At 30.7% G+C, this 27,930-nt stretch overlaps 2 protein-coding genes across 8 annotated transcripts in view; one reads left to right on the top strand and one right to left on the bottom strand.

The window, feature by feature from the left end:
- Positions 1 to 25,383, bottom strand: part of Axn (protein axin) — a 38,358-nt gene extending 12,975 nt beyond the window's left edge. For 2 of the 5 annotated variants that reach the window (XM_076419679.1, XM_076419674.1), the window contains exon 1: positions 25,083 to 25,383. The gene's annotated coding sequence lies outside the window, so the exon portion shown is untranslated. Of the gene's footprint in view, positions 1 to 9,441; positions 9,556 to 14,876; positions 15,008 to 21,388; positions 21,506 to 25,082 lie in introns of those variants that run through there. The other 3 variants (XM_076419675.1, XM_076419676.1, XM_076419677.1) reach the window with 3 other exon arrangements.
- Positions 19 to 27,887, top strand: not (ubiquitin carboxyl-terminal hydrolase nonstop). Of its 3 annotated transcripts, XM_076419695.1 has the most exons (11): positions 19 to 230; positions 12,173 to 12,321; positions 21,919 to 22,036; positions 22,451 to 22,637; positions 25,988 to 26,232; positions 26,299 to 26,560; positions 26,621 to 26,880; positions 26,985 to 27,237; positions 27,334 to 27,469; positions 27,587 to 27,707; positions 27,758 to 27,887. In XM_076419695.1, the coding sequence occupies exons 4-11, from the start codon at positions 22,614 to 22,616 to the stop codon at positions 27,798 to 27,800; spliced, it is 1,344 nt and encodes a 447-aa protein (XP_076275810.1). In that variant the 5' UTR covers positions 19 to 230; positions 12,173 to 12,321; positions 21,919 to 22,036; positions 22,451 to 22,613; the 3' UTR covers positions 27,801 to 27,887. The 3 variants fall into 3 exon arrangements, 2 of the variants coding, with proteins under 2 accessions (XP_076275810.1, XP_076275809.1); XR_013008551.1 differs by lacking the exons at positions 19 to 230; positions 12,173 to 12,321; positions 21,919 to 22,036; positions 22,451 to 22,637 and adding an exon at positions 25,364 to 25,816 and having other exon boundaries at positions 27,322 to 27,469; XM_076419694.1 differs by lacking the exons at positions 19 to 230; positions 12,173 to 12,321; positions 21,919 to 22,036; positions 22,451 to 22,637 and adding an exon at positions 25,604 to 25,816.
- Positions 27,888 to 27,930: the final 43 nt, after the last annotated feature.

Below are 27,930 nucleotides of genomic sequence, written 5' to 3' on the forward strand. Positions count from 1 at the left end.
ATGGTTAAACCGTATTCCTTTTGATTTATATCATTTCGTAAAATGCGGATGGCTCGACTGCGGAAGAGTAGATTGTTTTTATGACGGTGTTTTTCGTATTATATTGGATTAACGTCGCGAGTTTGATACATGGACATGGCGTACAGATGACAAAGATTTTTTATATTATCGCGAAAGTGTGCGGGTATATAGTTGATAATATAGAAAACATCTTTAAAATTGACATATAAGTGAGTAATCGAATTTTTAATTATTAATCAATTTTCTTTAAACTATGTTTTTTATATTTAAGAAATATAAGTCTATATAGTTTAAGATATTCATCCTTAATATATATACATAATTTTACATTTTATTTTAAATTCGTTTATTTTTATTTTATGCTTGTTTTCAGTTACACTATTATATAATATATATCATATTTGTTTACAGATTATTTTTATCGATAAATTGGTAATGATAAATACAATATATTACAGTGGTATAATTATAACAAAATGTAGATGGTACACATTATTAACATATTTCCTGTGCGCTTCTCGCATATATTTGAAATATTATATTTATAGGGATTTTGTTAATTTAAAATGGCAATATAAAAATATATTATTTTTTTTAAATACGAAGATGTTAGCCCAAAAAATACCTTTTGCAGAAAGTTGCTGTTAGTGCAGAGTCAATATAATCCCTAATCGATACGAATTATAAAAAACATCCTCTACCATTGAAATTGTTTAAAGATAAGGCAGTAGAAGTATCTAGATTAAATATCACGTTAAATGTAAACTAAACTTGCCAAGCATTTTTATGTTTTTTGCACAATACGTTTCAAAACATGTAATACATTTAATATTCAGATTCTCGAATGAGTGAATGAGAAATTCTCTAGCATATAGTTTATGTTATGGAATAAGTTTTTGTTTATAGTATACTTTAGCTGATGATGAAAAATGGACATAACATAGGCAACAATAATCTTTATGTTTAATTTCAGTGAAATGATACATAATAATAAATCCATACTTTTTTGCTAAAATTTTAATTCTTTAAGAATGTGTGACATTAAAAACTATTAATAAGATCGATCTAGATGTAATCGTAACAGGCAGGGGCAGATTAATTTGTCCAGCGTATAATATTTTCGGTCCTATTAGTATTTCAAATAATAGATAACATTGCCTTTTTCTGTTTCTAAATAAAATATTTGCTCTATCCTGTAATATTTATGTACATTTACTTTCATATATGGAACACATATATTTGTAAACAAGAAATTAAAATGAGCTACATAACTTTAATTAAAAAATTTTAATGTAAATGTCTTGTTTTATACAGATACATGAGGATTGCTTTTTATATTTCGGGATTGTGTTAAAATACCATTGACTTCTTGCGCGCATATAATAACCTCTCTCTAAGTATATATTTAATGGTTTTAATGAATGAATGAATTTAATCAACTATTTGTCATTAAAAATCAATTGTTATTATCGATATTTTGATTGGTTCTACAGTACTAACTTTAAATTTTAAACAAAATTTCAAGGGCGGGGAAAAATGGGTCAAACGTATAGAAACGTGAAAAGTTACTTTCAATAGAGAATATTTTATAGAACAACCAATAACGACTCGTACAGATCGTTGGTTTTGATGATATTTCATGAATTAGTTAAACCCATTGTCAGACGTCAGCACAGAGTAATTATTATGTTAATAATAAAGTTATTATTATTATTATTATTATGTTACCACAGTGGCGTTTATTTGGCTTCAATGAATCTGATGTAATTATGGAGACATTATCTGCTGTTAAATGTAACGACTAAAAGTTTGCATCGCCAAATATGGCACAGCCAGGTGCAGAAATTTCATTGAATTGCGATTCATGGATTTTGTTTGGAATATAGTATATCTCTTGAAATGAAATACAATTTGTAAACGAAAAGTTTTTATATTTCCAAGAATAACAAATATAGTATTAATTCTGATATTTCTGTGATGGGCAGTATATAAAACAAAGTCAATCTGTTTCGTTTAGCACCACTAGCATAGAGAACACGAACCGATATAATTAAAAACGTACCGTGATGTGGGTTAATCGGAATTACAGATTTTTCGCTTTTCCTTTATTTGACCGTCTGTGGACATAATGTACAAGACAAAAAAAAACAATGGTGGTACGTCATTTCCTGTGGCTGCTTTTGAGCTTCCTGGACCCAACTGTTGAGATACCTAAAGCAAGCATATCTCAACGTAAATCATTATTATTGACAATAACCCAAATATTCTAAGAAGAAATTAATGTCGGTTTTAATTAAAAAGCCATTTTAATGTTAATATACCGTCAAAAAAAATAACGGAGAAATTTGTATTGTTAATGGGTAGCCGAAGAGTAGGTTTATCGTCATTGCGAAACCTGCGGAATATACTTTTACGTAGCTCCTGTAATTTTTAGAGATCGTTATTACTAAAAATAAAATGAATGATATAGAAATTAGTTTTAAGGGACTTAGAGACACTCGTTATTTCTTCGTAATGTTCTATTCACTCCGAATGGGTTTAATATCGAACTGAATATCTGTCAATACGCTGTTGTTAATGTTACACATGGACTGAAAATTCCAGGGCGTAATTCAATTGTAACATATCGATGCAAATATTCCGGTTTGTTACGTTTAAACGTGGCCAAACACTGCTCAGAATCATCAACACGTTCGAACAGAGTTTTCTCGTAGATCATAGTTTCTCATAGTTTTCATATGTTCATGCAATATAAACTCATGCAACTTCACTTTTCGATCTTTCAAAACGATTTTGTAGATTTTTTTGATGTTTTCTGGTGTTACCACATCATTCTGTATCATCGGTGTCTCTACGACCACCTTTGAAGTCAGCAAAACAACGTTTTATTGTTGTTTCTGATGGAGCGGAATCCTTATAATACTCTTCAAGCCATTGCTTCGCGTGAACGGCATTTTTTCAATTTATAAGCAGTGTAAAATTAAAACAGGAAATAGTTTTTGATCCATTGTTTTGAAAATAACAAAAGTAGCGTCACTCTTCGCAAAATAACTCACAAACTTATGAGTAGCATATCATTGAAATTTTAACAGCATTGCAATAAAACTAGCTCCACCTATATGTGGAGGATATATTAGGGCCGGAACTTTTCAAGCCATGTGTTAGCATCTTGAAAATTCATTGCTGCGATCGTCACTTGTATGACTGCAATCTACATTATTGGATCTGTTCTTCAATTGGGCACTGATTGTCGCATCTTAGTGGAATAATTTCATTTTACAATCTTGGAGCGGAAAACCCAAACTCTGCATAAGCCTTCGGAAGAGTCTGATTTCAGTCTTGACTTTAATATGTCCTTTTTTCACGCGAATCATTATAAAAAGGCTCTTGAAGCTTGGCTGATTCGTCTCATTATTTCAGCCGGGTATACCACTTTATTTCATGTATTGCTGGTCTCTCAAGTGCAATTACAATTGAAGCTAATTCATCAGTTGTCGTCAATATTTTGGTATTACCTTCATTTATACTTAAATCGCATGGCACCGCACCTAATAACGTTCGTCTATAAACATTTTATCTAAACAACAGCGATTCAAAATCCTGATTGCATTTTCAATTCGTTTCTTCTGGAATTCGTTGTATCATTTGTATAATTTTTATAAACATTTTTTCTATATATTATAATCGATAGTTTTTGCAATCTTGTTGATGACTATCTGTTTATTATATTATTGGAAGCATCGCTTTCTTCCATGCTGACAGTACGCCTTCTGATCGCCAAAGTTCAGTAAGCCGAATGTGAAATAGTTAAAACATGAGAAACCTTACCGATTGATCATATTTGATGTCTGATTATTTTGTTGATCGATACATATTTTGTATTGTTGCATTTCTTCTGGAGTTCGAGATTAGCATTTGATTGTTTGGCCGAACTCTTCGGAATCTTTTTAAGTAATCTGCTAACTATAATTTCACTGAATGCTGCTTCAGAACGGTTAATGCGGGGTAGTGAGGTGGAATCTTGATAAATGTACCCAATGTAAAATAATCAAATGCACCGTTGCGTTTGAAGTATTTGGTGATCATACGCTGCATATTTGTACTCACTGAACCAGAGGTGTCGGCCGCTTAAAATTAAGTACCAATTTAAAATATTTATTAAAAGTAATTAAATGACTTTTTATAATGTTAGTGCACCCAGTGTTAGTGTTAGGTAATTATTAGGGACATTGAATTTTTAAATAGTACAGTTTCTTGAAAGTGAATGCCGAGTGCCTGTGATTCAGTTATTGCACGGCAGTTTCTACAAAATATTTAAGAATTTTAGATATCTATCAACCCTTTACTTTATTATGAAGAAATTACAAGCATAATCAAAGCAATGCAAGGCACAAACAAATCTGGCAAAATACTTTATTAAAGAAGCATAAAGCAAGAGGAAAAATTCTTCCACTTAACTTTCTGATGTTTTGATAGCATACCCAGTAAATTAAAATAATATTTGAATCAGAATATTATATAACTGTCAAGCATTTAAAAATTTTTGAAAATTATATTTTATTTCTTTTATAACTTAGCATCCGGAGAAGTTACATCACAATAATCTTTTTGATGTCTAACAGTTGAAGTAATTAAATAGACATAATGACATAAAATAACGACTATTTAAAAAAAAATCTTCCTGGCAAATAATGATAGAGAGTTCCTACAACCATAACCTGACCTTTATTTGCATTTTGCTTAATGCTATTAAAAACTTTTAAATAGTTGATTTTTAATGTATTGGGAAATCCCCCCCGGAAGTTTATTAGTTACGTAATTATTATTAGTTTACGTAGCCCTAAATATAAAATTATATATTTGTAATTGTATATCCTCAAAAATAGATATTTTTAAGATATTTAAGATAATTTCAAAAATAAATTTATTGATCAATGGTATACACAAACTAAACATTCAACATTTTTCAATGTAGTCACGTCCATGCTCTACATACTTTTCCACCGATTTGGAAGCTTGAATATTCTTTCTTCATAAACAGTTTGAGAGCGAGTTGTCAGCCCATTACGCACATACTCCTCTATTTCTTCATTGCTTTCAAATCTTTTGTCACCAAGTGATTTCACCAAGGGCGTAAACAAAAAATAATAGCAAGGTGACAAATCAGGACTATAAGGAGGGTGCTCGAGACTTTTCCAGCGCTGGCGTTGTCATGAAGGATCATTACGTCCCGAATGGGCATACCCGTGTTTACTTGGATACCATCTTCAATAAGCTCTCGAGCAGCACAGATGTTGTCATTAGTGAGATTTGTTCGTGACCGTCGATCATAACTTTTGTTTTCGATACGTTCCCGCCCATCCCTGAATTCTCTGACCCACATATACACTCGATTCTGAGACAGTGTAGCATCCCCAAAATGTGCCTTCAAATGAGTGAAATTGTCCGATGGTTTAACGCCTTCATTGGTTAAAACCTCTATGATGATACGTTGTGTAACACACGAACGCACCTCGCGCTCAGTTATAGCTGTACTGCAGACTAGGGATGCCGAAAAAATATCGATATTTTCTCAGCAGCCAACACTCCTGGTTCACTGAGTACAAATATGCAGCATAACATCACCAAATGATTTAATCACAATGGTGCATTTGATTATTTCACGTTGGGTTCATTTATCAAGATTCCACCTCACTACCCCGCATTAACCGTTCTGAAGCAGCATTCATTGAAATTATAGTTAGCCGATTGCTTGAAAAGGTTCTGAAGAGTTCGGTGAAAGAATCAAATGTTAATCTCAAACATCACTCCAGAAGAAATGCAATAATACAAAACATGTATCAAACAACAAAACAATCAAAAATGATCAATCGGTGTGGTTTCTCATGTTTCAACTATTTTACATTCTGCTTCCTTAACTTTGGCGATCAGATGACGTACTGTCAGCACGGAAGAAAATGAACATGGAAACAGACGTTGTACGACAGACGAACGCACCTCGCGCTCAGTCACGGCTGTACTGCAGACTAGGGATGCCGAAAAAATATCGATAATTTTTTCAGCCGATATTTTTCGATATTTTTTCAAAAAAAATTAAATATATATCTAAAACATTATAAAAACCATTTAATTATTTTTAATACGCCTTTAAAATTGTTACTTAATTACTTATTTTAGTACTTAAGTAAGGGTTTATTGAAAATATCGATATTTTTCTCAGTGGCCGACACTCCTACTGCAGACAGAACCGAGCTCAGCTGCTACACACACCTCCTGTTTCCCCCTCCTCGTAAACCAAATAACAGTGGAGCACCGAATCCTCTAGATCGGTATTACGTGCTAACCTAAATAGTAAAATTACCGTTTATATTTGATTCCCCCTCGTAACTACATTATTCAATAACTTCGCGGCCCATAATCTATCCAGCAATCCCAACAGTAAAAATTTAGTGTAATTTTAATATATCACCCTTGGTAACAACAACTAAAATTTCATGATTAAATTAAAATCTAATTTGAAAATTTTAGAGACACTACATGTACAATTGTTTCCAAAATCGTTAATACCAAGTCAAAATCACGTTGGAGTGCGATTTTAAAATGATTAAAATAATTGTGCAGCATCCATTTACCACGTAAAGAGATGAGACTAGTTCTACACCATAATCCTAAATCAAAACAAGATGCTAAGGAGAAGCGTATACCGAGTATTCGTTTTTGTTTTGGTTTGAAAATTTTCTAAAAGCCGAAAGCTGAATTTACAGTAATTGGTGGAAATTATCATGCCATTTTTACAACTATAAATCTATTTTCTATTTACATTTCATTTCGATGAACTTATTGAGATTCAATTTTACCTTTTACAATTAATAATTATATAATTTTTGTTTTTTGTTTTTGGATATATTACGTGCGTATAAAAAGTACAATAAAATACGAAACATTTATTATTCAACTTAAGTGTATCGTTCATATTGCCATAAAAGAAGTACCCTACCACAAATAATAATTGCTAATAATGCTAACTATTTATTGTAGTTTTGGAAAGAGAAAAATATCACTTTTTCTCACGATTTTCAGTTACCACATCATTTATCAGCGATGTTAATTACAGTTCATTTCTTTTTCGAATCGAATCGAGGAACTTCTACGGAATTTTCGAGTGTAAGAGTATCTATAAACATACCGAATGACCGAAGATTTAGGTGACAAGAATTTTTATCAATCCCTTTAAGAGGATCTTTCAAATAACCATTAGTATAAAGTTAATGTTAGGGTCATTTCATATTGATAAATATATATATATATATATATATATATATATATATATATATATATATATATATTATCAAGGAAAGTTTCCGCAATTAAGAAAATAACACATATACAGCAAGGAAAAGGGATAATCTTTTTAATAATTTTATTTAATTAGTTCAATAATTAGAAAGATTAAAATCATTAGAATTTACATAGTGTCTACGAAAGTGCTTAGTACGTAATATAATCACGTGAATAAAGTGATGATAGTAATGTGGTGCCACATACACTCAAATGATGAACACTTAAGACAAATTAACAGTAGAAAAAATATATTAAATAGATTTAATTTAGTTAATAATGTTTAACGCCATTACTGTTCCGTTACAAGTAAAAAAATAAATGCTTTATCTTTTGAACGGCAATCTATTTTATAAATACTTACTAGTTATACTTTTATACATTAATTATTTATAACAATTAATTGTCTTAAAAATGAAACAAAACCATATTATTTAATCAAAATAATGGACTAAACAGTCACGTGAACCCAAACCATTTATTATTAGTTATTTACTGTTTTAGTTAAATTTTTAGTTAGAAATATTATCAAACTACTACCTATTTGTAAAGGAATTTTACTATAGTTGTACACCACATGCTTAGTAGTATTATATCACCAATATAACTAGAAGAATTTCATCAGTTTAATTAATTTTTAGTACAAAAACTGATAACTGATGTTTATATGTTATATATGATATATGTATATATGATTATATATGATGAAATGTAGTACTACATATTTCCCGCAACAATTCGCAATTGCTAAAGTGTCATATATAAATAGTACTATTTTCTTTACGAAAGATAGCAAGAGTAATATATCGTTCATTAAAGAAACATAGTACTATTTGTTACAAGATTTAATTAAAAGAATAATAAAAATTGCAGTTTAATATTATTTTTAACTGTTATAACATGAATATATTGAGTAGTATATTTTATTTCTCTAGTTTTCATAATAGATTTCCGAGAGTATGGAGAATGCTCTGCAGTCCTTTTATGTCTGTGGAATATGATTCCTTTTTTCAACTTGTTCGCGTTCTAGAGTATTGTTCGATGGTTGTCTTTTTTTTTGGTACGCAACTGAAAATGCGCGATTTCGAAATGATTAGAGTTGTAAATAACTATTATCCTTTCTTGTCGTGCCCCATTTAATCATGTCCTTGTCTATGCCATCGCCTTATTACACCGCCGTACTTTCCTGTCTTCTCGTATTCTTTTTCTACACGAGACTGTCGATTGATATAGTCAATTTTGATGAAGTCGATGTTATTGGCACTTCTTTAAGCAAAATATAACAGTTCTTTTATGTGGTATTATTGAGTTATTTAGTATATGCTGACGCTAATCATGGAATGCTCAAAATTGCATTTTCAACAATATGTTTGTGCTTTGATTTGAAGAAATATGCTGCCAAACCCCATAGAACACTTTTAGAAAGTTATGGTGATGCTGCTCTGCCATCCACCACATTGATACCACAACGGAATATTCATAGTCATAAAGTCTTGAGATGCATATGGCGCATCCGCCAAGTGTAGTATATTAAGCTACTAAATCGAATGAAAACATTACAGCGGATGTCTACGGGCGCCAATTTGACAATCTGAACGACATATTTGTTTCAAAAAAGTGCTGACCGACCACACACAAGAATTGTTAAAGATAAATCGTTGCAGATCGTATGAGAAGTTTTGTTCAGATAGTTTGCAGCATGGCTTGTCTGGCACAAGGTTTCGATGTTGAAAAAGGACGAATAACCTAATATTAGATTATGAAATAAATTCGCGGAGCAACATCTAATTAACAGTAAAATTATTAAAGTTTCATTAAATTAAATTTAATTTGTGGATCATTAATGGATTACCTTCAAACATTTTGGATTTCTTAAAATAAAAGGAGTCGTCGTAGATGCTAAATTTACAGGGTTTCCCTACAGTGATGGGATTCATAAATTGAATTAACAAATATTTCTTTTCAAGAAATAAAGACATTGTTATAATCACTTTCAAGTTACTCAATATTCTAACATACAATTATTATCATTTATACATTAGATCATTGTATACAATATTCGCGTTAAATAACAAATCTTACCAGCATCGACAATATAACAAAAATTAGTTATACAGTTACATCCAGTTTTTTAAAATTTTACTCAATTTCAGCCAACTGCAAGAATTTAACAAAAATCCATAAGCACTTGTATAACTATCACGGTACACAGTAGGCGCCAGTTTATAACTACTACACGAAACGGGATAACTTTTTCGGCAAATCCAACATGGAATATTTAATTTAGATTTTGGCCTCTAATTCCTGCGTAATCACTATTTACATTACATAATACTGGCGGTGAATCATTTTTCATTCGCGTGCAAACAGTCGATACGACAGGAAAAAATACCAGCACATTTCCAACTGGTAAACATCAACAAACACTTTTTAGTCGTCAATATCGTCACGTCTTTGTCGGTCTGATAAAAAAAAACGCTTTCGGTGGCCCTTATCAGCCGACCCAATCGCGGCGCAAGAAATCACAGATGCAAATCAGGTTGATTGTTAATAGCGCCAAGAGTTAGCTCGTCAATGTTAGCATCGACGATTTTCTTGGTTCTGTTGAGCTTCCTTGATAAATTCAACTGAATCGAACTGAATTATTTCGGAAATTTTAATTAAGAGACGCGATTCATTTAGTTTGTCACAGAAAGATGTTTAGTGACCTAATTTTCATTTTATGTTTTTTTATCTTGAAACAACACATTTATTGATCTGGGATATGTTTTAGTATTTTTTATCATTAACATAATATATTTGCTATTCATTGTTAAATTATTATAACAAGCTATAATATGTACCATTTTAATAAATTATCTACATTAGATTGACAAAATAATAATAAAATAGTACCATCTTGTTGCATGTTGGTAACATTGCTTCAGTGTAAATAATACGACGCGTATTACTGTGTTTACATGCAAAGTCTTGTACGACTAACCATACACATACACAAAATATGGCAAAATTTCATCGTAGAAGAGGAATAGTGGACGAAATCCAAAGTTAACTCACAGAGACCAACGAACATTAGAAGAATTGTGGCCATACAACATAAAACTACCGCGGGAAAAGAGACAGCAAAACTAAACACTCACTTGAATAATATTGTGTTGAAAAAAATGGTATGTCTTCAATGGAACTCCATAAAGCTATCATTGAAGAGCTGCGATTGCAAAACCTTTGATAACGGAAGCCAACACTAAGCAGTGAAAGAAATGGTGCATAACAACTAGACACTTGATGATTGAAAGAATGTAGTATGGTCAACGGCTACAAACGGCTGGGTACCTAAGTATGGAATCCCAAAAGAAGCCTACGATCCGGGTTGCTTGCTTTCTACAGTCAATCTTAGGGGAGGTTCTGTTAAAATTTTTCTTCATTCATATCACTGGCCAGATTACTGCTAATGAATATAAAGACATTCTCAATTATGAAATTCTTACTATAACTAACATATTTCTGTTAAAAACTAGTATATGCAAGACGATAAAGCGCCCATATAGGCAGGTAAAAATGTCTTAATTTGAGAAACAGAATATCATCAAATATATTCTCGGGCCAGAACAATAGCCAAACTGCAACATAATTGACCCGTTGAAGAGTGAGGAGTAGATTTCCATCTCCAGCAACATTGAAGCATTTGGCGGATGTTTTGATAAAAGAATGGAGGAACATTCCGTTGGAAGCTATTTAGATACTGTACGAATCTATTCCGCGAAGAATTGCTGTTGTTATAAAAGCAAATGGCGACTTAACAACTTATTAATAAATTAATATTGTGTCTGGTATGTTCAGTTGGAGCTCTTGTATTGGGTTTTGGGCGAAATATGATTTAATAATAAATTTCATATTTTTAAAGAAAAGAAACTAGAAAAACTTTTAATTTTTCTCTTCATTCAATCACCGGGTGCCTACATTCCGAGTCACTAACGTGTGTGTGATCTAGCTTTATTGTGATGGAAGGCCTTGTTTGATGATCAGCTCTGATAGTTTGTTTCATTTGTATTAGTTGTTGACAGCAGAGAGTAGAATTAATGGTTTATCCAGGTTCGAGCAGCTCATGAAGAACAATTCTTTTTCAAACACTTACTATTGCCTTCCTAAGCCTTAATGCGGGCTTTGCAACCATTGGTGAAACTTTTCCGAGCTTCTACCATTACCTTCTTAACATATTATTGTCGTACACTTTCGTAAAAATGGCTCGATTTCGTTTCGAACGGCAAATGGAAACGCAGTCCATCAAATATTTCACTGTTTTATGAAACCCAACGATCAAATCTCTTTTGATATCCATATTTTCCATAGTGACGTTTCCACGAGACAAAATATGTCGGTCTACCTCCATTATTTCAAAAAATTTTATCGACTTTTTGACGATGGCCTGCATATTTAACATCGAAATATGCAACGAAAACGAGGAAATCAATTGTGTCATCTCAATGTTTAAAGCGCTATAACTGAGTAAACGAATGACACTACTTTTTATCTAGAATGTTGTACGGATTGTACTCTTCAAAGACGCTATAACACCGCTTCATTGAAAATACAACACTAACGATATGTTACTTTAAAGCTACCTATTAGAAAAAACCGAAATTAATTTTACATATGGCAAGTTTTCAATTTGTGTCCGTTGCAATCACTCAGTGATACTTTATTTTCGAAAAGCTGACTTTTCCTCATATTTTATAACTACGAAAAATGCTATAAAACACTGACAATATATCTCAATACATAAGAAACATAAATATAATAATAAAATTTTCAGATGAACAGATGTTGGATCAATGCCGCTACTGTCACAATGCCAATCCAGGAAATGTTATGTTATGAATACGTCAAGGATGAAAAAATACCATTCAAGAAGCATGCGTACAGATATATATTTGTGAACTTCAATAAGAGACTGAAATTCATGTGAGTATTTATCAAAAATAAGTTGATGATGTACAAACACTAAAATCTGTATGATGAATTTAATCTAGCTGCATTATATTTAGTGAAAACGTGAAGTCTCAATGCAAATAACTGTTACAATGCTTTTGACATTTCCTTACATAAAGTAACAATTTAATGCTACTGAGCTTTCAGTGTACGCAGACGGTAATCACGAAAGGTTCAAAGCTTGCATTTTAGAAACTCATGGTCATGCTGCTCTCTTATATTCTAATTATCAATTTCGATTTCAACGAGTTTAAAGCACCGATTTTGATTTCAATAACAAAAAAGCCTGGGGTGTCAAAAAAGTTCTAAAACAATGAATTGGAACCGAAAAGTTATTGCGTTAAAACCCAGCCCAAGTGGTCAAAAATGCAGGTCAGCAGTTGATACGTTTATAATCAATTTTTCCGTTTATTTCCCGTATGTATAATGGGAATGGGAAAGACCTAAAAGGAAGGAAAATAGCACGAACTAACTGAAAATATCAATCGAACCGTTTCAAAAAAAAAGTTGTATGTGACGTATTGTGACTGATGATGAAAAATAAAACTACTGCATAAGTTGAAACACAGAAGGGTTAGTTCAGGAGAGCCATCCATGTCGAAACCGAATGAAATATTCATGACCATAAAGTCTTGACGTATTGCATATGGTAGGATCAGCAAGGCATAGCGTACGAATTGTTAATACTAACTGTTACTACAGATCTGTACATATTTTAATTGAACAAATTGAACGACGTTGCAAAAACGTTAAGCAATCGTGATTAATTGACGCAATATCCTCACTATGCATCCTCTTATATGACAACTCTCAGAAATATGTTGCAAGTGTTGCAATTTGTTTCTCAGTAAATGCCTTTGTGAAGTAAAAAAATAATCAGAGTACTTGCAAGCAGCGCAGCAGCTAACAGCTTTTCAGTCATGTTGCTTTGGTTTTTGACGGATATCCAAATATCTAGTTTTATTCATATCATATTTAGTGGCCATTGCTAATGTCGATTCAATAGCTAACATTAAATTATTTATTTGGTAGCATTCTCTATGTTAATTTCAGTGGCAAGAAGGCCTTTTATGGACTATTATGGTATCTTATCGATTAGTTTATCGTTTTGTGAAATATTTTTAAACTAAACAAATAATATTTTATTGATAATAAATAATCAGATAAAAGCAAATTGATAACATAATAAATAATAATATTAAATAATAAAATATAATAATATTATCAATCGAAATAATGAAATCTATGCATGATATCTGATCAATTAGTTTACCGTTTTGTAAAGTATTTTTAAACTAATCAAATAATATTTTATTGGTAATAAAAAATCAGATAAAATTATTAAATAATATAATATAATATTATCAATCGAAAGATTGAAATTTATACATATATATAATAGTTTTATATAGATTTACAGTAGTTTTGTAGCCCTTTTTTTTTGGAAGTTAAAAAATATTTAAATATTTGCAAACTAATAGCTTTTGAGTCGCTAGCTAGTACCTAGTTTTTTCATATCATGTTTTAATGGCCATTGCTGTCGATTCAATAACCAGCATTAAATTATTTATTTGGCAGCAGTCTCAATGTTAATTTCAATGGCCTTTTTAAACTATTATGTTAAGTTATTAATTGGTAACTAATCAAATAACTTCATGATTTAATGATTTTAAAATAATTTTGATTGATAATAAATGAGATCAAATAACATTAAATAAAAAATAAAATAAAAAATAATATTAAATAATATAATATTATCAATCGAAAGATCGAAATGCATGAATACAATAGTTTTATATAGATTTACAGAAGTTTCATAGGCAATTTATTTTTTCATGTATACTGAAGTATAATCTTTCAGGTGATATATTGTGATTCTTTGAAATCAACGACAGCTTTAAATTATTATGTATGTGCTAAAAAATAACCCCATAATTTGTATTATTTTTTAATTTTTTTTAAGTTGCTTTTAAAAACTGATATTAACCATCATTAAAATTGTATTAATAAGTTGATAAACGAACCAGTACTTCGATTATTGTTTTAATAAAATTGTATCAAAATAAAGATAAGAAATTTTATATAATACATATGTACAATAAAGTTAAATAAACAGTTAACTGTTAGTACTCAAAATTCATAGAAGTAAAGCAATAAAAGCAGTACAAACACAACAGGCTTATTCAGCATTCAATATTCATTCCAAGTAAGAGTGTATTAACTTCAGAGTCAAAAAATATCTATATCAATTTACAAAATAATGATAAAAATCAAATATTGGTATATTAATCAATGAAAATTAACTGGTCAAGATATAAGAAAAGTGCATTCAATTTCTCCATAATGAGCAACAAATTATTCTTTGCAGAACCAAGCGGCATTTAAAAAAAAAACAGGAGCATCGCTTAACAATCTGGCTATTCAATGTAAAACAAAAGAAATATATGACTTATCTCGTAACAAAACAAAACGCGATAAAGTCAAGTTCATCAATATTTTCATTGAGAACGATTGGCATCTTATCTTACTTATCTACAGCATCATCCATCACACATCAACACGATACATTAATGTATTCCTCCTGTCAGTTTCGGTACTATTTCCTATTATCCACCACTCAACTATAGCACTCAACACTACACACCTCACACGATTCACAAGACACCGCCACCTATCGTATCACCGAGAGGGACGCGTATATCACCACAACTGAAGAACGTTTTTCTTTTCTCTTCTTTTTTTTTAATCCTAGACAATTTGATGAACTGAGTTATGACCAAGTACGGCGGGTACCCTTCGAAGTGAGACCGCTGCGAGGGTCAGCAACCGCGGTACCACTAAGCTTCTCTGGGCCTCAAAGAAATGCCGGCCGCCTTTCCGTACCCCTCCCTTCACTCCACTTCAATCCGGGCGATGGCTTCGTGACAGAGGCGTGCACTAGGTTTCCTTTTTTTTTTGGACGAAAGAAACGTAGCGGTACCACCATGATATTTTTATTCGTACATTAAATATAAGGGAGGTATATTTTCTAAATTGCGGTATATTGGATTCGATACAATATTGAATCAGCCCGGATTCAAATTTTTCTTCGATTTACTTGGACTTATATCCCGCCGCATTTGTTTAAAAGCAATGAATACACTTACATTTTGTATTTGAACAATGCAAATGCGATTATATAATAATTTTTAACACCATATACAGAACTTTAAACGTAAATATAAACAATACCATACAAAAATTATATTTTTTATAATTAATATTAATTAGTTTATAATAACGTTCAACAAATGAAGAAAAACACGTTTTTAAATAATAAACAGCAATGAAGTACTTATTTACAAAAGGCCCATTTACCCAACTCATATACTATATACATATACTCATATACATTCAAAATCTGTACGTTAATTTTATCATAACTATATTAGCATGTCAACTTTCGTTCATAAACCCATGTTTAACATTACCAACTAGGAATCTCGGCCGAGGAGAAAAATATATATTTTTTTAAATATCGATATATCGGAAAACCCCGAAAGTCCTTATTTGACAATTATTTTTAACAAAACTGATATATCTTTATTCTAGTTCTATTTTTCACGCAAAATTCATTTGATGTCAGTGAGGGGAAAATTTTTAAAAAAGTTCGACATTCTACAAAAACCCATACAGTTTCAAAGTTTTAAAGCAGAAGTAAAATAAAAACAATGGTCGAATTGAAAATGAGTTGCGCTTCGAATAACTTTCCTAATCATCATATAATCCAAATTTGGCCACGAGTGGACTACTGGCTGTTTATATACTACAAGAATACTAAGCAGAAAGAGGTTCCAATGAAGAAGGGATTGTCGAAGTTGGAAGCCTATTTTGAGGGTATAAAAATGTGAAAAGCACTGGGCTAGAGAAGTAGATACCTTGATGAATAAAGTTGATTTAGCCTAAAAATTGGTTGGTGTGTTAAAGCGAGAATATTTTTTTGTTTAATTTATTTTTAATTGTTTTGTGTACATGCTCATTTATAGTTGAATTTGCACCAAGAATACATCACCACAGAAATACAAGAAATATAACGACACTAATTATTTTTTTATAATCGAGACAAATAGATATGATACGCTACTGATGTACGAGAGGGCTTTTTCGACAAATTTCTGGACCTTTTTCGGATTTCATAAAAACCGCTCTAAACTTAGTGGTAATATGAAGGAAATCGCTATTAGAAAGTAATTATACCGTTAGAAAACTCAATGTTAAGTTCCTTTATATTTTACCTGCAGTGATATATGTCACTGTCATTTGATTATGGATCGCCATCATTCGATGTCATTGGAAATTGTTCCTGTTGGATTTCTACCGTTTATAAACTATATATCATTTTAACTTATTATTATTGTAATTTATATAGTAAAACAAATTAAAATAAAAAAAACATGTGCTATTTTGCTATAATAATATTCTTACTAATTCATAATATTTATTAAAATGAATTAAAGTGTAAGTTAAGTGGAAGCCGCAGTAGTCAAGCCAATAGGACGCTTCTCCTACTATTGCAATTGTCAAAGGCTCGAATCCCTCAGCGCATGAATGCACTTTTTGTTTGTGATTGTAACTGTAATATCTCTAAGCAAGAGTGGGTGGGACAAGGTATTCATCGATCATGCCAGTAACCAGGCTGTGTAAGAGCGGATGTTTCCAGGGATGATCTCTAAATTAGTTAATGGCCGTTAGACGTTAAGTCGTTTGAGTGAGTCCCTAGTTGCTAAAAGATAAATAATAATTTAAAATATAACAAAAAAATTATTGTCGTTAAATAATTTAAAGATCATTAATATTATTAATAATAATCAGATGATCAGAATGATAGTAATCATTTTCTTTTTTTAGCTTATAATTTATTCAAATTGGTTTTTTTAACATCAATCAAACATTAATTACAACCCTTATGTCTCCAGGGTGAAATACTGGATACTGAAATAAGTTATTATTCTTCATCAAGACGAGATAAAAAAAAACTTAAAACTTAAATGCTTCTTGGCTTATAATAAACCCTAAAAGCTTGAACTAATATTATCAATTTATATTTTAATTAATTACAAGTGCACACCGGTATTCCGGGCCAATCAAAACTGCGGTGACTCCAATAAGTATATAATTCAGATTATTGAGGTACTTATTAGTTTTTGTAATGAACATAGAAACATTTAATTTACAAATGAGCTGAAATCAGATGAGAGATGATATCAATTTAACACAATAAGATATATATATATATATATATATATATATATATATATATATATATATATATATATATATATATATATATATATATATATATATATATACGGCAGAAATTCATTAAATGAATGCTATTTTGACCTCGATGTATTGAATTGCTCGGGATCTACGCTATACATTTTACGTTTGGTATACCTCGTAAAATATGTGCTTTTTATCAGGCATGTTCATAAGTTGTCCTAGATTGTTATTGTTCAACATATGCGCGATAGACATGCCAAACTTCGGTGATTTTTAGTTGATCTGCAAATTTTTGTTGCGTTTACGTTGAGTTCTCATCAAGTAGAGATTTCAATTTCGCATCTTCAAGAGTGTACAATGCAATCATTAAAATCAAAATCATCATATTTAAAACGTTAGTACTAGTAACTGCACATTTCATACTACATAAGTTACTACGGAATTAAGAAAACTATAAATGTATTTTCGTGCTTTGGAAGAGAAAAGCTCTTGTTGGAATTCCATATAATTCAATATCGAATGTGCTGTCGAATGTGATTTTGATAGTTTATGTAACTCACATAGGCTTGTCAATCATTTTTCTGAATTTTCGATCCTTTCAAAAACAAAAAGAAACCGCACTATATTGCAACTTTGAATATAATTTTAAGCTGCAATAAAAATTAAGTCGTACCATTTTCTTTTCACGAGTTATGACTATCTTCTTGGTTTAATATGCGCCGTTTTGTTCGATAACTTGTAACATTTTGAAGGTAATTCAATTATGTCTCTCATAGAAGCCTTTACTCCATCCATTATCATAAAAACCAGGACAATCGATTCCCATAAGGCTTCCTTCAGAGAGTTTTTTACCAGCCAAACAATCGCCATAGACAGGAATAGATAATAGCCATAGGTATCAATATCACTTGGTATCAAGTCCGGATAATAAGGTAGGCGTATAACAACCCCATAACCAAGCTCCCGGAGCTTCTGGAGAGTCGTATCGATGTGTGCGGCTTGACGTTATCTTGATCAAACACAATTCCTTGTCTTAGTGCCTACAGATTCCACTTATAAGCAATTGCTTCCTTCAGACGGTCCAATAGTTCACAGTACAGGTTTGAATTAAGAGTTTGACCGTAGGACGGCAGATTATAGCATATGATTCTTTGCAGATCCCATCAAATGCACACCCTTCCTAGCCGTCAAGTTTGCCTTGGTGACCGTTTGCGCCAGCTTCGACCACGCTCAGGTTTAAGATTAAGTACCAAAACTTTGATATGGCCAAAACAATGTATGGATATTTTTTTAATATGGATATACCATGTACTACCCTATATATCACCACTATGTACCATCCAGCTTCTTTTCAGAACGGTTCAAAGCATTTTTTAGACAAAAGTGCGAAGCTTATATGGCAATAGGACCCGGTTGGTTTCATTATTTTATCCACTATTTCGTCAATTAATCTTCTAGAGCGTAGTGCATTTTTGATATTGAAAATATCAGAATGGAATCGACAAAGCTAAAACTGCCGTTATTTGGCTGTTACAGTATCAAAACCATAAACACATATTTTCAGCCATCTGGTTTAAGCTATAAACTATCTCTTTACTAGTGTCCATCTCTGACAACCATGTAAAAAATAACAGCTTTCTAACACCATCTAATGTAAATTCACTGGACTTTTACAGCGCGAGTTACAATTTTCATTATTAGACCTGATATTAAAATTTAGATAATACGTAAAAAGTACTGCCAAGTTGCCGGGTGACTGGGGTGGACATAAAAGAGTTAAAACAGCAAAAAGCTGAACCAAAATGATAGATCAAGGAACATTTAGACCCCAGACTAATTATTTTAAAATAATAATTATATTTACACATAACGAGCGATATACTATTTTATACTTAGATCCATAGTCCAAATTCTGAATAATTGGATGCAACAGAGAGCTGATATAATGAGTATAAGTAAATATATTCTAAGTAAACTGCTGTCAACAGAAATTCGTCCATGGAACCATTATATGACGTCGATGACGGCATATAGCGTCAACTCTTTGTTACCGCTTGTAACACATCAGTCGTGGTGGACTTGCATCAAAGTCTTACAAATTGTTCCTAGCAGTGAATATTTAAAATGTTCAGAAATATACATTTTCAAGGACAATATAAAACTTAAGATACAGCAAAAATAATTTTAAAAAAGAATAATAGAAACCGTAATAGACAAATAAACATTAATAAATAGATACACAAAGAAAATAATTAAAACTTTCTTCCCTCTTGAAAGAAACTGAATCTAAAGCCTGATAACATGAAGGGTGGTCGTCGCTAACAAACGAAGAAAGTAAAGAGCTTAGCCCGACCAACACAGCACTATTTAAAGAGCTCTAGAACCAAACGCGGTTGAACTAAATCGGTACACCCAAGAGAAAAAGGTTTTATTCGTAATTATTCTGATAATTATTATACAAACACAACGATCCCAAAACAGAACGAAATAGGAACGCGATTGGGATGGCAATTCTGGGAAGTCTTCTCCAAGGGCCGGCAATTATTTGAAAAGGATTCAACACGGCAGAGGCGGCGCGTCCGTAGATACCCGAATGTTTTCAAAATGAACCCAGTACGGGGCTACAATAGTGTCAATCTAATAATAGTGTTTATTAAATATATTTTTCCACAGCGACAGAAGATCGGGCAACACGGGTGTTTCTGTTGAAATTTTATTAATATACACGTAAAAAGCTCCGCGATTTTTATATAGAGCAGAGGCGTACAGTCAGGAGAATTTTATTATGTATAATGTTTAATTTTAAAGAATGTTATAATTAAAAATAATTATTGTAATTTTAAAATAATTTTATTTGATTAAAAGTCATCAATTCTTAACTATTAATAATTATAGTATATTTAATAATTTCTGAACTTAAAACTTAAGAAACTAGGTATAGATAGGAGAACCCATCCGTCCAGACTTAGTCTCTATAGTATCTTCATGATTTAATTAACGCTTCTGTTTTTTTGCTGTTAAATATACTTCACTGTAATACAAAATCAAATGCTTTGATTATTTTGAGGGTGTGTCCTGTTCGGGTGTTGGTGTGTATGCAATTTAATCATCCATGTGTATGCAATTAAATATCGGCCATAAAACAGATTTCAACTATTTATAAAAAATCGGATATCAAAAAAGCTCGTTACTTGGATTCTATATAAATTAACAGTGAAACATTTAAAACACAATATAATTTATTAGTGTGGCCAAACAAAACTTCTTTTTTCATATAGAATATAATTCTATTTGTCAGATCATCTAATATCATTTTTTCTAACAGTCTTTACACACTCATGGGTCTGGCTACACTGAATACTAAAGACTATTAAAAGTTGAACTTAACGGAATTAGCCCACTGTGAACAAAGAGGCATTTAATTTGTAATAAATAAATAAATGAAGAAATAAAAAATATGCACGTACCAATGATAATCAATGGACGAAAAATGTCAATGAAGCAAAATATTTCTCTAGGTATTAAGCTAAGCTAAGAAAATACATTACAAATAAAATTTAACTATTCAGCGAAAAGCAAGATACTGAGTTATATACTTAGGCGACTTGGATTTCTCAGTAGTCAAAGCGACAGAACGGTCCTACTGTTACGATTGTCGCGGGTTCGAATCCTGCTGGGGCATGGTTGTAAATTTATGTTTGTGATTGTTTACAATTATGATCAATTAGGCAAGAATGCAAAACCCGACAAGGTAGATCATCCCAATCATGTTACTAACCAGGCTAGATATCTTCTGGAATGATTTCTAAGTTGGTCATTCACTAGTCGGTAGGCTTAATGCCAAGGACCATGGTTCGGAGCCCACGTTAAACAGTAGATCCAGTCCAGATAGACCCTAGTTGGTAAAAAGAAGTCTTTAAAATATAGAAATAACAACTTTAAAATATATATAACAAAAAATACTTAGATATGTAGACCAAATATACAACAAGAGTTTGAAGTTAATCTTGTTGGCTTACAGCTGGTGGTACCAATGTTAATTTCTATATAATCTGTTTTTGGAAGTTCAATGCTGCAATTTGTTATTTCAAATGTTCCGATCAGATATATAGATATATAGGATATATTAGATTATTGAATTAGCAGTAACCACGATTTTAAATCAATTTGCATGACGAATAAAATCAATCCTGACTGCAAATATATAAGAGTTAGTAATTCTTATACGATATTGTAAAAACTATATAATAAAATTCCTATAAATAGTATGAAAATATATTTTAACGTTTAACAGATTTTTTATTTTAGAATTTTCCATAAAAGCCAGATATGTATTCAATATAAATGCCTGTGAATTCCAATATAACGTAGTTCCGGAGATTTTCGAATATTTTCCGAATGGTCACTAGAGAATGCGGAATGTTAGGTAAGGAAATATATTAGGTATGATGGCTATACAATCATTTATTTCGAAAATTCATTTATTTTATCTATAACATTTATTATTCTGAAACGCAAAAAAAACATGAAAACTAAAACAAAATGAGATTAAAATAAAAGATATATATATATATATATATATATATATATATATATATATATATATATATATATTTATATAGATAGATAGATAAAGATAAAAAACTATTATCTTCAGATTTTTTTTTAAATATGAAACTAAAAGAAATAAAATTAAAAGAAAAGAAATCCAAATCCAATTTTATTAATCTACAGTTTAAAATAAAATTACATATTATCAAAGCTAAAATAAAGTAATTAACTTCAAGAATATTTTCAAAATAAACAAACACGTTAGTATTAAATTTCGTTTTGTTCGTAGGGGTCTCCTTAAATAAAATGCAATATGTTCAGCCTGGATATAAATTCCTTTAAAGGAAGCAGATGGTGCAAGATGTTATCGACGGTCAATTAGAAGGTGGTCCTCGAGCGGACCAAGTCTAATCAGGGGTAGGAACGCCATCATGACAAAGGAACATATATAAATGATGGATGAATCCACAGATAAGGTGCTAAAATCCAAAAACTATTATTACTATTAGACCAAAGTAATTATTATTCCATTGAGTATTACTCATTGACGGTATTTAAAAATTAATTTTATTAATAAATGATTATTTCAGAGAAAATCCCATATCATTCAATAATATATGATATTCCATGGAATAATAGATCTTATAAACCTAGTTTTTTAATGTAATATATTTCTCTTAATGAATATTTAACTGAAAGATGATATGATCATAATTAAGTTGTAATAATTAAAAGAATAAATAATATAATTATAAATAAGCCTTCTCTAAATGAAATTAAAAAATTATAGCAAATTTGACCACCCTACATTTGCTTTTATAGTTGCCGAAAACCTAATGCTCGACCACATCAGGGGAAAACGAACAAAAAGCCTGGGGAGACGCTTGACTTAAAAATCCGTTGTCTTAAAAAAACCAGAAGAACGAAGCCAGGGCAACAGAGATGGTTGCGCGGTTAGTATTGAGAGACAGAGAGAGAAAATAAGACCAGCCCGACTAGCTGTCGAGCTTCCTCAAAGCGATCCGTAATTTCCAAGTCGTTCTGTGATCAGCGCGGCCGTTTGACGCCGCTGCTGGCGGTTCCTTTGAAGTGTCGCCGCGTTCGACCTCCAAGGAGGCCCGCATCACCTGTTGCGGAATCAAACAACTAAATACTATTTGGCCTGCTCTGGCGGCAGACGGCGGAATGTCCACTGGGACGACGTCCACAATCGAAATAATGTAACAATGACAATAATATTATTAGCCCAAGTTACTTATTAGTACCCCTTGAGTAATTTCTATGGCTTGAAAAAAAAAACTATTCAAAAGTTCGTGTAGTCCAATTTTACTTTTTTTTGTTTTGGGTTTCATTTTAAGTGAAGGCTTATTTAATACTTGAATGATATTTTAACAATAAGAATATATTTATGAAACGTCTATATGTAAACATATACATATGTAAACTTTTTTTTGTTTATATGAAAATTAATAATGAGCAATCAAATACCTGAATCCATATTCAAGGGACTATTTATTTTATCTCTTCTAGACTTACAAGGTTAAAAATTCCTGAGCACCACTAATTAACTTTTATAAAGAATTTTCCGGGAATAATAATAAACAATCGTTCCCTTCCATCCATTTAAAAGTGCACAAACACATTCCCCCGATCATACACACATGTACCTCGTCCAATTCAGTGTCAAGGTCGTGCAAATTAAACATCATCGGATCAAAGGAGCCGACGTCAACTACGTAGCATCAGCTAAATTGTGCGCTTTCTACATAAAAGCGTTGAAATTTTCCGATATTGTCAGCTTTGATGTTGCCGCCAATAACAACCAGCTATCAAAAAGTGTGGAGAGAAAAATGTACCTACAGAGTGAATCAATAATAAACCATAACTATATATATACTATATACATAACGCAACTACTTATAAATATTAATTAATATATATAGTGTGCATGGATTATACACAGAACAGGCTATATGCTGCCAAAATAACCAAAAATTAGAAGAAAAAAAAAGTAATTAACTGTAATAATTGGCAACTTTTCCCATAGACTTAGAATGTTATGAAGACATAAAACCATCTATACTTATTACCTTATAGATTATCCACAGAAAGAAGATACCACTAAATCCAAGAGCATTTACTAACATTGCTTAATAACAATTCATATTTACCATAGAACATATTTCATACATTAATATTACACTGTATATAACATTATATTCAGCTAAATTTAGTTCATTTTGTAAATATAATCACAAATAGTTCAAACCAACAAAAATTCAAATAATTTTTTGTATGTTTTGTATAAAAAATGTTGAAGATGATTTTTAAATAAATTTAGTTCTGCCTTCTCTCTTTTTTAACCACTAGCATATTATACATATGTATTCAGCAAATATCTTATTTCTTACGGTTATTATTACAATATTAGATTTGTTTTTTATATGTGTAAATGAGTAATATATATAGATATAATTATAATTAGAATAAATGGTTTTTACAAGAGAATTTTATAGAATGTCCAATTATATCATATCGAAAATATAAAATCAAGTATAGTGCTGACAGATAGTGAAATTGCAACATAAAGTGAAATTAAATTATAGCAACTAATCAAATAAACGTAAGGATATACCCAATGTATATTAAAGTATAACATAAATTAATGAAAAATGTAAAATTAGGTTTCGTTAAGATGTTACATACAAATTTTAAACAATGTTAGAATAACTTTCTTGTACATGTGAATTAGGTTTAATAAGATCATAAATTAGTTTAGTTAATAATAATAAGACATCTTGTATTTAAAGTAACACAAACATTTATATCCATTAAATTTGCATCTGTCATTTTCACCATCTTACAATAACAATAAATATAACCTAACAGTTTAAAGTTTGGAAAAATGAATAAAAACTTACCTTACGATGAACGAAACTGTTTTTCTACAGAACTCAATGATGATTTACGTTATTCTTACACACCAAACATAAACATAACACATATTTTAGAATAACTCCAGCACTATCAATTATAACAACAAAGTCCATGAAAACGATTTGTTACGTGTTGCGAATGAAGGCGAAATATTTTGGAGGCACTTTTCGAAAAACTAAAACCAAATCGTCATCGGAAAAATAAAAAAAAACGTAACTCGTGAAAAACTAAACCTTAGCTTCCACAACTCACTTCATTAAATCTTACTCCACCTGGAAGCCAACTGTTGAACTAATCAGGAAATGAAAATATCAAACGAAATTTTACAAGATTTTAAAATAATTCTTCCAAATTATTATTATTATTGTTTTAAAACATGTATTTCAATTACATGCTATTTTATTTAAATGGAAACCACTATTAAAAAAAATATTTTGTTCATAAGATCATATTTTAGGATCCATCTTTTTAGGATCTATAGGATTTATTTTCTGTCAAATATGTTTATGTGTAACTAACCTTACTATACGTAACATTGATTTGTTTACGCCTGAAGACAAATTAATTAAAAGACTAAATAAGAAAATTTAAAGAAATGGCTGTAAGAGGTTGTGAACATTTTCAATTATTTAAAGAAAGTTCCAGTAATATGAAAACTTTACGTTGGTTACACGCAGTGTTCGTAGTCGGCTCAAATTTTAGATATCGCCAGAATAAGGTATAATAAAATAAAGCATATTTTATTTAATTTGAATCCAAAATATAACCCACAATTTTTAAAGGGCCTTTTATTTCTTACAATTATGCTGCACAAATAATTGGTAATAAAAGGTTTATATCACAGTATGTAACAATAAATTAATTTGAAAATTTGTTTTGTATATTTAAGGTGATAAATTCATTTTGTCATACCTGTAAAAACCGCGGACCATATGTACATGCCTGCCTTGACTGTGTTTATTTTGGATGCCACACCCATATTCGAGAGCATAACAAAGAAGAAATACATAATTTCTCATTGGAATTAACATATGGACAACTGCATTGTACAAGTTGTGGAGATTATGTGTATGATTCAGCACTGGATAAAATTAGTTCAAAAAATAGAATGAAGTGTGGGACTTTCAAAAAACGGTAATCAAGAATATTACTAATTATAATCTCACCAAAAGTACTAAAACAGAAGATTATTTGTTATAGGTTATTTGAGTGTATTTCTTGGAGTCCTTCAGAAGAAGAAAAAGAAATGTTATCACATCGAAGTAAAAAGATGTGCATTACACCAGAATCAACTATTGGTTTAAGGGGATTAATAAATTTAGGTGCTACATGTTTTATGAATAGTATTGTGCAAGCTCTTATGCATACTCCATTATTGAGAGACTATTTTATATCAAAACAACACTCTTGTGGAGCTCCATCAGGTTCCTGTTTAACATGTGAAATTTCGAAACTCTTTCAGGTTTAAGAAATGTTTTAAATACAATAAAAATTAATTCATTGAAATACATTAATGCTTTAGGAATTTTATAATGGGAACAGAATACCTTTGGCACTAAATAGTCTTTTACATTTAATATGGACTCATGCAACCCATTTAAGTGGTTTCAAGCAACAAGATGCTCATGAATTTCTTATTGCCACATTAAATCTTTTGCATCAGCATTGTTCTGCTACTATGGCTCAACCTAGTCATGGACATATGAATGGAAAATGTTCTTGTATTGTACATCAGATTTTTACAGGCAGTTTACAAAGTGATGTTGTTTGTCAAAATTGTCAGTAAGTATTCTAATTATTGTAAATTTTTGATACATTTTCTGCTTATATCCAATAATTTTTAAATGTAGTTTAATTCTATATAAGAATCATATGTGATATTTTAGTGGAGTTTCTACAACTATTGACCCTAGCTGGGACTTTTCTTTGGATCTAGGCCCTGAGACTGAAGGGGGAAGATCTCCTTGTTCACTAGTTGACTGCTTGGAAAGATTTACTAAAGCAGAATACTTAGGATCTAATGCTAAGATAATGTGTGAAACCTGTGAATCTAAACAGGAATCTACAAAGCAATTTAAAATAAAGACTTTACCAATAGTGATTAGTTTCCATTTGAAGAGATTTGAACATTTTAAAAAGGCAAGGAACATAGGTTTATTTCATATTGTTATACAACATTTTCAGCTATATTTAATTATTATATAATGTGGATCTTCTGTATAGTGTGCATTTTAGGCAGAAACAAAGATTTCTACTGCCATATCATTTCCAGAAATGTTGGATATGAGTCCTTTTATGAGTAAAAGAAAAAAGGATACTTTCTTCCCATCTGACTATAGATACTCCCTTTTTGCTGTGATTAATCATACAGGTACAGACATTAACAACAATATAATAGATGTCAATTATTAACATTCAAAAGATTATTAATTCTCATTATCCTTTAAACCATTTTTAATTTAACAAAAGAAGGATTATATAATTTTAGGTAATTCTTTAAACCAAGGCCATTATACAGCCTTTGTTAGACAACAACATAATTTTTGGTATGAATGCAATGATGAGGTTATAACGAGAGCCAACTTAGATGAAGTGCTTAACTCTGAAGGGTAACTTATTAAAATAGTAATTTTTATGTTAATATAATATTAATTTTTAGGTATATTTTATTTTATCATAAACAAATTCTGGAATATGAATAAGAACAAATTTATTTTAAGACCCTGATCTTAAATTCTAGTTAATTTTTTTATGTTCTGTTTTATCATAAATAAATTACTTTTTGCAGATTATTTGTTTTATTCAAATCTCAATCAGAAGTTTATTAATTTA

This window comes from Rhynchophorus ferrugineus, unplaced genomic scaffold (assembly GCF_030347505.1).
Source record: "Rhynchophorus ferrugineus isolate W39M unplaced genomic scaffold, kcgeb_rfMv2 rfM1, whole genome shotgun sequence".
NCBI classification, from domain to species: Eukaryota; Metazoa; Arthropoda; class Insecta; order Coleoptera; family Curculionidae; genus Rhynchophorus; species Rhynchophorus ferrugineus.

Coding starts and splice junctions, on each gene's coding strand:
- not (XM_076419694.1), top strand. CDS start 25,694: ATGGCTGTAAGAGGTTGTGAACATTTTCAATTATTTAAAGAAAGTTCC. Junction 26,881..26,984: donor GTTGTTTGTCAAAATTGTCA/GTAAGTATTCTA, acceptor GTGATATTTTAG/TGGAGTTTCTACAACTATTG. Junction 27,470..27,586: donor TGCTGTGATTAATCATACAG/GTACAGACATTA, acceptor ATATAATTTTAG/GTAATTCTTTAAACCAAGGC.